Raw genomic sequence first — 12,212 nt, forward strand, 5'->3', positions numbered from 1 at the left:
AATATCTTCTATTCTGCTATATATTTCTTGAATTTACTCGATTTTTCATTTGTTTTTATTTTGTAATCTAATGAAATTGTAACATTTTGCTTTATAATCTTGTAAACTCTTCTCGAAATTTTAGGAAATCGTTTGATATGATTGAAAACTTTTAAATCTTATAATCTCTAAAAGTTATTAAAATTTTTCATGAATTTCTTATAACGTTTTCAAAGTTTTCGAAATTGCCTTAAATTTCTTTTGAGATTCTTTTTTAATAATCTTTTAAACATTTTTAAGTAATCTTTAAAATTGAATTTTTCTAAATAAAAAATTATTTTTCTTTTACCTAGGAACCTGAAAAAATGTGTTTCATTTTCGTGAAACTTTACAAAATTAAAAAAAAAATCTGCAAAAGTTTGAATTATTTTTTAATCGTTTAAAAACTTCGGAATATCTCTTTAATTTAGTTTTTTTTCTAAGATTATATAATATGGAAGAATAGCAAAAGTTTGCTTCAAAATCTTTTACATTCGTTTTAAAAATTTTAGGAAGTAATTTAAAATGTTTTTTTATCGTTTGTCAATTTTCTCATGAAATTGCTTACAAAACAATAATTTAAAAAAATAGAAAAAATATTCATAAAATATCTGAGAAAATTTAGAAGATTTTAAGATAATTTTTAATCCTTTTAAATGATATTTGAAAATTTTGAGAAAATTTTGGGTCAGTTAAAAATGTTTTTAGGAATTTAAGACTTTTAAAACTTTTCAAATCGGGAAACATTTTCGAAGATTTAGGAAATATTTATTTTTCATGATATTTTGTCAAATTCTATAAAATAAAATATGTCTTTAAAATCTTTTAGATTTTTTTTCTGACACGTCTGAAATATTTAAACATCTGTTTTTAAATTTTTCAAGCATCTTACGAAGCTTATATTTTTATAAATTTAAGAAAAAACTGATAATACTTATTTTCTTGTTCTTAATTCTCAGAATTTAATTATATTATTAATTCTGTGTGTGTGTGTGTGTATATAAAATTCAGGTTATCCAAAAAACGCTTTTCTAGCTACAAGGCAAGACACCCAATAAAAAGTTTTCGTTTCGAAAATTGTACTAATGTACAATTTTTTATTTACAAACAAATTTTTTAAAATAATCGTATTTTCTTATTAAAATGCAGTATTTTGTCATTGTGTTGAGTATTAAATTTTTCTAAAAAAAACTATGTACTTAATTAAACAATTGTCTATTGTCTATTTTTAAAATTTCTAAAAATTGAGCCACATATCAACTTTATTTTCAAATTAGTATCCTCTGCTACGTTTTGGCGAATAATTAGATAATTTTGATATATTTCTTTTAATGTTTAATAAATTTCTTTTCGTTTTAACAATCCTTATTTGCTCAAGTATTTTTTTTACGATAACTATATACAAATGAAATGAAATAAAATAGAAGACAGAATATTATATTTCTGACTGCTTAGTGTATGAAAAGAATATACTGATAATTTTTTAATTGTTTGAAGAAAAATAATATTTGTTTAAACAATTATTTTTATAAAATATTTTTTCTAAGACAAACATAAGATTGAATGATTTCGGGGAGTAGTAAATTTTAAGAAAAAGATAATAGTTAATTGTAAAAACAATAACATAAAGCTTTTAGCAGAATTTGCTAAATCTCGAAATCATTCGAAAATTAGGTTTAACACAAAAAATACTATTTTTAAAGTTTTTTTGGAAAATTAATTATCTAAACAAATGAAATATGTACAAACAATGCAAAAGTCCCAGTGGGCACAAAATTTGGCGACGTCTTTATGATATCTTTACGACAACTTTACGACATGGACATAGGATGTCGTAAAGTTGTCGTAAAGATGTCGTAAAGACGTCGCCAAATTTTGTGCCCACTGGAGTGGTTAATATACTCTTTCTATACAGTATATAGTGAGAAACATAATTGTATGTGTTCTATTTTATATCATGTATTTTAGTTATCGGGAAAAAAAACTTGAGCAAGTAATGATAACTTTTTTTATTTTTTGGTAATAAATAATTGTTAAAATAATTTATATTGGTTTGAACCATTGAAAATTGTTTAAAAAGTCATGGTAAATATTAAAATGGTCCATTAGTAATTATTTGTATACAAAAGACGACAGAAATTGCTAAAAAGTAATAATAATTCGAAAATTCAACATTTTTCCATGGTAATTGAATGGGATTTCGAAGTTCCTGGTGGGGCGTGTTAATTTTAACATTTCGAAAGAATAGAAATTACGGTTTTCTTTATCCGAAAACGGAAAATTTTATAGGACTTGTAGCTCGAAAAGCGTTTTTTGGACCACTCTGATTTATATATATATATGTGTGTGTGTGTGTGTGTATGTATTTATTTATATCATTAATTTATTAATTAATAGTATTTTTCAATTTTTGTAATATATTGCTCTAATTGTTACGAAGCTCAACAATTTCTTTTTCAAAATAGCATAATAGTACCGCCGAGGATACGTTATAGAACTGCATTAAAAATACACCACCAAGCATTTGTAATTCCTACACCAATAACTTTCGTCACAATAATAAAGATCGTAAATATTTTAACGACAAAATTTAAAGTTGAATAATAATAAATAATGGATATTTTAAAGTGAAACGATTTTGTTGTTTAATTTTTAGAATCATATTTAACTTTATTACAACCTTCTACGATAAACAGAAGCTGAGAACGTGACTCTCTTTATTATAATTTATAGGAGAATAAGTTATTGTTTTAACTAAAAGTGGCTGAGGCAGTGGGCCAAATTTTGTGTCAAACTTTTCCCTGTAAAATCAAGTTCAAAGAATTTCACCGGAATTTCCAGCGGCTTCGAAGCTGCCTGACAACACTTTTACATCCATCTAAGTGCCTCACAATGCGTAGTGCTATTTCTAATGTAATCCTCTACATGTACACCAATTTTCAACCTTATCCGCATCACGTTAGTTAAATATCAAAAATTGACACCTTTGCCATATCGCCAAAGCTAAAGGCATCCACCCATTATGAATATAAATAAAGTGATTTTTAACGACGAGCACTACCCATTGGACACAAAATTTGGCGACTTATTTACGACATCTTTACTACAACTTTACGACATCTTATGTCCATGTCGTTAAGTTGTTTTTATGACATCGTAAAGACATCGTCAGATCATGAGACATATTTACAATATCATAAAGACGACTTAACGACATGGGCATAGGATGTCGTAAAGTTGTCGTAATGATGTCGTTAAGACGTCGCCAAATTTTGTGCCCACTGGGTAGTAAACTACTGGTAAACGACGAGAATTTGGTAAATAAGCCATTAGGATACGTAAATATATCCTATTGGTAATAATTGTACCCGGCCCAGTAATCGTGCGATTTGGGCATAAATGTCCGAAATAAGCATTTTCACCATAAAAACACAATAACAGAAGATTTTTTAGAAACATTGGACAGTGTACCTCGTAAAACCACTTTATTTGTATTGAAAATGCATGCAAGTGGTTTAAAAAAATCATTTAAGGAAAATCTTTTTTCTGATAATTAAAAATAAATTATGTTTTTTAAAACATATGTAATTTTCATTTAGCATATTTTTTGTGCCAGAAATACTCAACGACGATTACTGGGACATCAGAAAAGCGTTGTTACCCCAGTAATCGCATCATATTGTTTATTTGTATGAAATGCGCACATCTTTACGACATCATTACGACACCTTTACGACAACTTTACGACATCCTGTGGCCATGTCGTTAAGGTCTCTTTACGATATCGTAAATCAGTCGTATGATCTGAGGTTGTCTTTACGACATCACAAAGCCACTGAAACGGCATGGACATTGGATGTCGTAAAGTTGTCGTAAATATGTCGTAACGATGTCGTAAAGACGTCGCCAAATTTTGTCCCGACTGGGATGAACGGATTCCAAATCACCTCTCCTGGTCTACCAGTGCATTTCGTCTTTTCATTTATTATAAATTAAAACTAGCTTTACGCCTGTTATAAACCACATTTTTACATTATTCTAGGAATTTCCATGTTTAAATTATTATCAACACTTTCAAATTATCCTACCCAATATAATTTTCTGAACATTTTAACTCAACGAAATCTCTTTAAGTCGCGATTACTGGGTCATCTACCTCGTGGTCATTTGATATAAAATGTATTTTGATAAGCTTCTCGATTTTAATGAAGGTGAAGGCGAAATAAATAGAAATGGAGATCCTTCACTCACTGACCAAAAGGTGATCAGCATCATGGGACCATCTGTTGTGGGACTTTTCAACCAGTTCGATGGAGATGCAAATGTTCCAAGTGAAGTACATTCTGATGTAGAGCTCAGTAAGTAGGACATCGCATGAATAAATAATTACTCCTGTAATTTTTTATATTCATATACACAATGTTTTGTTCCAGGTGAAATCGAATTTTCCGCCGTGCCTGAACCTGAGCCAAGCGTAGTTTTTACTTACAAGGAAGAGGTTTGTCCAGTTCTATATGAAACAATTATTCGATTGTTTCTGTTTTTTTCTTACATTGCGTTTTTACTTTTACAGGCACTCGAAACATCAGATCCGCTAAGTCCATCCCCAAAAATTATATTTCCACCAGCATCCCCTATAAAATCATCCACAGGTGTCCAGAATACTTCGAAGGAGAAATGGGGCGAATACTTGCCGAAAATCCTATATAATAGGAAATCGGATGATCTGCGAGTGAATTTGTGTGTTGGTGGCTCAGCAAAAGAAAAGCCTGAGCGACCTAGTTTCTCTGCAACTTCGACATCTGCCTCTTCTGGGAGTGAAAAGGATGTGCGGAACCGAACAATTTCCGAGGAAGATGAAACGGTACAACATTGCAAGAGACGGCGGCCCGTTTTACGTGAGAATGTAGAAGCAAAGGAGCTTGTGAAAGCCAAAGTGGAACTGGTCAGATGTTACAAGCAAAGATTGGAGGATGAGAGCAAACGGCGCCAGGAACTTCATGAAGTGGATATGAGAAAAAAAATGAAAGAGGTCGAGCTATTGGATCTTCAGGTGCTGAAATTAAAAAAGGAATTAGGGCTCAAATAAAAGGGGAGCGAAAGACAGAATGCCATTTACTTGTACCACTAGCGGTAACAGAATCAGTGCTTTAATTATACATATCTTCATTTCTTCCTTTCTACAGGAAATATTGTCCTCTTTAGTGTCCAGCAGAATTTTGCCCTACTCTAGTTTCAAGCTATTTTCTTAAGTAAGAATTTATTTTCTAGGATAGTCTTTAGTTCAAATTATTATCCTATATTATTTTTACTATTAGATTAAGGGCCGATTCCACCAGCTGTGATTAAATTCTAATCATTGATTAACTTAGTTTAATCAGCAGATTGTATTCCACCAACTTTTAAAATATGATTAAAGAAGTCTAATCATCGACCAACTTAAACGGCCATTTTTGGCTGGTTAGCGAGTAAATCAGTGCTTAACGGGAGTGAACATAACCTCCAAGTTGAATTTCAAGTATAGTGTGAAATATTGATCGAATTTATAACGATATCTTGTACTCACACAACTTATATTCAATTTCAATCGATAACTAATTCCTATCCATTTATTTGGAAACAATGTGCATAAAAAAACACGTCGCCGTTCGTGCTTCGTGAGCAGTCGAGGTATATTTTGCGCGCGAATACAAGTTCGAAATCAGCGAATCAGAATCACCATTACAACAGAATCACGCAGAAACTAAACTTATTGCGAACAGAGCATACGGTTGGCTAACCAGAAGTAAAAAATGTATGGTGGAACACGTCACAAGTTAAGCGTGATTAAACCGCCGATTAAAAAATAATCATGATTAGTTAATCATGGATTTAACCACAGCTGGTGGAATCGGCCCTTAGGGGTTAAATCACTGTAGAGCACGACAAAATAGGCATATTTCGGGAATTTTTTTGGCCTAATAAAGAGATCAATCGATATTTTGTAAACTGGGATTTATAATGCTAATAATAAAGTGCAGAGAATATTTTTTTTCAAATTCGTTCATGACAAAATGGCGGCTGCGCATTTTTTTTAGGTGTCCACGCCAGGAATGCTGACTCTTGCAATTTTTGACCTGGATCAAAAATCCAAAGTTTTTTCGATTCTATAGAACAACAGCAAGAGACGTGCGCAGGATTTTTTTCAATATATAGATTTTTCGCGACATGGTGCACTTTTTGAGAAAAAGAGTTTAAAATTTCATGAAAAAATCGTTACAAAATTAGTTATAAAAAAAACTGTGTAGTATAAAAAAACCTGCTTACGTCGCTGGAGAAGGCAATTTTGGATATATTTAAAAAAAATTCATATCGATTGGAGAGTATTTGTTTGATTTATGTTTCCGACCAGTTCAGAGAAAGCGATTTCATTTAGACTTTTTCTGTCCTCCATCTTTTGGTATATTATTTTTAAGATCCTGAAACACCTTTTCAGCCTACAATAAATTTCGATTTTTTTAAAATTCTTCAGTGGTTTAACCCCTTCATTCCTTATTTTTTGTTAAAATTTAAAAAAAAAAACACTTTTTCTATTTTTCTAACGCGTTAATCACTGGGAGGTGCAAGTAATAAGATTCCTCGCCATAGGTTTAAAGACGGATCGCTAATGACCAAAGTATTATTATTTATATTATGTATAAACAATTTTTGTTTCGATCTGCTCTAACAGGTATGTCCAAATATGAACAAATATCTACTCATAACCATAGTATTATTATCTATAATATTATTTTATTAATCGTTTATAATATTGGATCCTCATTTTGGCTTTAGGTTTAGAATAAATAATTCAAATGATTGTTATTGAACCATTTTTTGTCAGAGCTACATTTTACGAACACAAATGTAGTCTTAATAAGGAAATTATTTCTAATTTGTTTTACTACAGTCGTGAATGTTCTGAGTAATATTTCAAAGAATGCAAAAAATAATAAATGTGTTCTTACAATAATCGGATAAATTAATCAAATTTGTAATATAATATAAGGATCTAGTGCAATTGTTATAAATTAAAGAATAATACTCCAAACTTCATTAATTTGTCCTATTATCGTGGGAACAACACATTTCATTTTTTTAGATTATACCACAAACTGAATTATTTTGCTTAATTATTGTAAAGACAACAGATGTTTTTATTTTAATATTTATCCTACCCCTAAAGCCAAAAGTAACATCCAATATTATCAACGCTTATTTTCTTCGAGGAGCAATATCATCCCCCGCTGGGTATTCTATTATTATTTTATAGTATTATTGTTAGATTATATTATATAAAAAACAAAATTTTCGATCCGAATGTGATAAAAACTAATTTTTTACTATGCCAAACGACGTGCCTTTTGCTGCATAACTTGTAAATATTCTCTTATTTTTTTAGCTTCACAGAAAATCCCAAAGATAGTAATTATCGGAAGTACGTATAATAGTATATCGATTATTTGATGTCATTTCTCATCATAAGTTTTATCATAAGTTAACAATTTTATTAACAATAAATGTATTATATAGAGATGATTTGGTTGTCTGTTTTCTGTTTTTTTTTTAAAGTAAACAATAGAATTATAATCTCTAGTTAGTTTCCTCTCCTCTAACACTACAGCACTGACAGTTGCGGGCTTCTAAAACTTTAAACACGTTTTTCTCAAAACTACTTTTTCAAAGCACGTTTTCACTGCCATTTTAAAACTATTTTACTGATTCAATTCAAACTTGGTACACATTTTCTTCATATAAAAAACCTCCCCCCAACGTTTAGTTGAAAATTATTTTTTTACATTAAGGGTGTTTTCCACCCCCAAAATGGTGGAATTTTTCGTGGAAAATAAGGAGATTATACTTTAGATGACCACCAAAAATTTTTTATGCAATTTGATTTTTTCCACGATGTTCTCGTACAATCTCTGTCACCGGCTTGTTTTTAAATATTTTTAAATGGAAAAATGACAGAATATTGCCAAAAGTAAACTTAATATTGTACAAAAAGTTTAAATACATTTTCTCAATCCATCCCAGTGGGCACAAAGTTCAGCGACGTCTTTACATCTTTACGACATCCTATGTCTATGTCGTTTCGGTGTCTTTGCAATAACGTAAAGACATCATCAGATCATACGGCTTATTTACGATATCGTAAAGACACCTTAAAGACATGGACATAGGATGTCGTATAGTTGTCGTAAAGATGTCCTAACGATATCGTAAAGACGTCGCCAAACTTTGTGCCCACTAGGATGCTCTTAAAAAAATTCACAAGAGTGTTTTTTTACGCTGAAACCTTTACCCCCCCCCCCCTGCCTTAATCGATGTCTTGCTGCTTTTCAACTAAGGGTGGCGTCCCATGTTTGCCGAATTGCGTTTTGCGTCAATTTACTAGATATTTCAGCCAATAATATTCTTCTAGTTATTCAGAGAAATACTGTGATTGGCTGAAATTTCTAGTGATTTGATGCATTACGCAATTCTGCAATCATGGGACGCTACCCTGACCCATTTTTCATTTGCCCGCGCTGAATTAAGTCCTCCAATGGTATTGGAAGTTGATCCAAGTTGTCGTTCGGATCAACCGGTTAACCAGATCCCATTAAGCACAAAATTTGACGACGTCTTTATGACATCGTTATGACATCCTATGTCCATGTCGTTACAATGTCTTTACGATATCGTAAAGACATCGTCTGATCAAACGACATATTTACGATATCGTAAAGATGACTTAATGACATGGACATAGGATGTCGTAAAGTTGTCGCAAAGATGTCGTAAAGTTGTCGCAAAGATGTCGTAAAGTTGTCGCAAAGATGTAAAGACGTCCCCAAATTTTGTGCCTACTGGGATCTCAAAATATTGTGCAAAACTGCCATAGAAACAATAATTAGCAGAGCTTTATCTAGGCGTACATTCACAGTAAACCCCAGGAATAAATTTTATCTTCAAATTTGATAAAAATTCTGCAACACTTTCATCTGAAGAAAGCTCATATTTATCTGACGAAAATATTTATTTGACATATGTGATATGTTAAACGGTTGCGTGTTGGTTCACCGAAAAAATTTCATCCATAAATTTGAAAATCCTTGCGGTGTTCATTTTTTAAACCGTTTAACTTTATTTAAATGATTTTAACCAAAAAATCATTTATATACCCTTACCGAATACATAGGATTTACTTTGGTTATTTTATACTTTACAGTGTTTTTTTACAATTTTTTAAGTCTCATCAGGGTCGACAGAAACTAAAGGTTTGTTCAAGAAAAATCAATCACTGAACTTGGCTAAGTGTTCACTATAAAGTATAACCCAGTGGGCACAAAATTTGGTGACGTCTTTACGACATCTTTACGACATCCCATGTCCATGTCGTTCCGGTGTCTTTGCGATATCGTAAAGACTTCGTCAGGTCATACGACTTATTTACGATATCGTGAAGACATCTTAACGACATGGACATAGGGTGTCGTAAAGTTGTCGTAAATATGTCGTAACGATGTCGCCAAACTTTGTGCCTACTGGGAAACTAACCAAAGTGCAGCCTAAGTATTCTACAAGTGTCGGAAAATGATTTTTTGATTATAATCATTTAAATAAAGTGAGACGAATTAAAAAATGAATACTGCGAATATATTCAAATTTGTTCACCAAACTCCTAATCCTGTCGTTACGAAATTTAACTGTCCATTCGTGCAACGCTGCCTTTCACCACGCACTGACGGGTATAGTCAACTCCAATACCGGAAGTTCGCACCAGCCACATGCCACTTTTCTGGAGGCCTGTACAAAATATTTCTCATGCATTGTTATGAGAGTTAACGGCCGCCGTGTGGCGGCGCCAGCTATGCAGTTGGCTGAGAATTCAAATAATGCAAGACGAAATCTTAAGAAAAAATTTCTCTAAAATAAAAACCATTTTCTGATAGTTCTGGGGAAAGGATAATGATCTTCAAGATTTTTTAAATCTTGGTAATTAAAAATAAGTTGCGTCAATCGTAAAATTCGCTTCTTTATACGTAAATCCCTGTGCGTTCCAATTAACCCACAAATTATTATTCATACGCAATTAAATTAGACATATAATTATTTGTGCCATTTTTAAATATCCGAAAAGAAAATAGTCTAAATTTTATTATATTTTTTATTATATTATATAAAATAATACTAATTTTTTCAAATATTTCAATAAACAAATCATGTTTTTTAATTAACTTCTTAAAAACGTGGTAGGTAAACTCAATAAAATAATATCTAAGTTGTAGGTATACCTTTTTTTAGTTATATTATTATTCATTAATAAATTTATTAACATATGTTATTTTAAATTCAACAATGAACGTTGTTAAAACTGATTAATAAAATCAAGGAAAATATGCTAATGTTAATTATAACTAATTTTCTCTGCAAATATCATTAGTACATTTTTATTATTTAAACATTTATTTGTGAAAATCTATCGTTAACCAAAATAATGATTTTATAATTCCTAAATAAAAGTTATTTAAAAGTAACGTACCAGTGACATTTACAGAGAATCTTTCAGTTAATAAAGTAAGCCTTACAGCATTAGGATTGAATAACAGCTGCCAACTTTTACCTAAAGTGGGAGATAAAAACACTAAACCCAAAAAACTATTGTTAAATAAATAATGAAAATTGTGAATTATTTATTTTAAAATTTCTCGCAGGGTTCTTTTCCGAAACTAATTATAATCGGCAATAAAATATTTTTCTCGGTTTTATAAATCATTTTTAACAACTTTTATTTTTTATCTTGAATACCTTCATTTAGTTCATGTTAATTTTATAAACAAGTTTAATAGAAATTCTCTTTTCGTCTTAAAGCAAATTTTTTAATGAATTTATTCAATAATGTCCATTATTCACAGTTAATTTTAACAATAAAATAATATTTTTAAAAGAAGAAAAACTTTACAAACAATTAGATCTTCCAAAGCAATTAATATGTAACACTTACCATTTCCACAACACTTCCATCACTCAGAGTTTCAGGGGTAATAATGGATAATTTGCATCAATTTGTCAATAAAGAAAAATAATAATGTCATTCAAAAAGTTGAATTTTCAGGCCAAAAGAAGAGTAGTTTACTGCAAAGCGGTAACTCTTAACTAAATTCTTCAATTTTCATCCAAAAAGATGAATTTTCATCAAAGAAAATTAATTTTCTACAAAAAGGCGAATCTTAAACAAAATAAATAGATTTTTAACCGAATAGTTGAATCTCCAATTAACAATATTACTTTACTACTAAAAAAGACAAATTTTCAATAAGTTACATACAATATAAACCAAACACTTTAATTTTTAACAAAAAATTAAATAGTTAAATCTTTATTACAAAAAATTATTTTTAAACAAAAAACTAATTTTCTACAAATCAGTTGAATTTTCTACCAAATACTTGAAAATTATACTAAACTGTTAAATTTTCCAGCTAAAAAGACGAGTTTTTTTAATTGAATATTTAACTCAAAAACATCAATTTTCAACAAAAAAGATCATTTTGAATCAAGCGATGGAATTTTGAAAAGAATTTCTGAATTTTCACTCAAAAAAATTAATTCTGAGCAAACTAAAGACAAATTGTCACCCTAAACCGATAAATTTTCATCAAAAAATGTCATATAGTTAATATTTCCACTGAAAACTACTTTTATTCAAAAACAAAAATAGTTTAAATTTACACCGAACAATAGCATTTTTTAACCAAAAAATTGATTTTGTACAACAATAATAAAAATAATTTTTAACAAAATACACAAATTATTTTAAACCAAACAGTTAAATTTTCAACATGGAATAAGATTAAGTTTTTACAAAAAAGATGAATTCTCATAAAAATAACACAGCTTTATGAATTTTTGAATTTCCAACTTAAAAGACGAATTTTCAACCAAATAATTAAATTTTTTAAATGTAACAGATTAATTTTAACTGAAAATACAATAGTGACATTTTTATTACAAAAAATTAATTTAAAAAAAAGTAATTTTCAACAAAAAAGTTGATTTTCAACCAAAAACATAGACTTTTTAACAAAATTGTTGAATTTTCAACAGAATAATATAATTTCCAGCCAAAAAAAAGTTAATTGTTCACAATAAATATAAAAGTTAATATTTTAATTTTAAAAAACTGTTCA

The 12,212-nt window shown here is 29.8% G+C and overlaps 1 protein-coding gene across 1 annotated transcript in view; it reads left to right on the forward strand.

The window, feature by feature from the left end:
- The window catches only part of LOC117178151, an 8,666-nt gene extending 1,825 nt beyond the window's left edge, over positions 1–6,841 (forward strand). Inside the window, exons 2-4 of the mRNA XM_033369414.1 lie at positions 4,230–4,376; positions 4,452–4,516; positions 4,592–6,841. Of these exons, the coding sequence (XP_033225305.1) occupies positions 4,230–4,376; positions 4,452–4,516; positions 4,592–5,107 (728 nt within the window). The 3' untranslated portion in view covers positions 5,108–6,841. The remainder of the gene's footprint in view (positions 1–4,229; positions 4,377–4,451; positions 4,517–4,591) is intronic.
- Positions 6,842–12,212: the final 5,371 nt, after the last annotated feature.

This window comes from Belonocnema kinseyi, chromosome 8, assembly GCF_010883055.1.
Source record: "Belonocnema kinseyi isolate 2016_QV_RU_SX_M_011 chromosome 8, B_treatae_v1, whole genome shotgun sequence".
Taxonomy (NCBI): Eukaryota; Metazoa; Arthropoda; class Insecta; order Hymenoptera; family Cynipidae; genus Belonocnema; species Belonocnema kinseyi.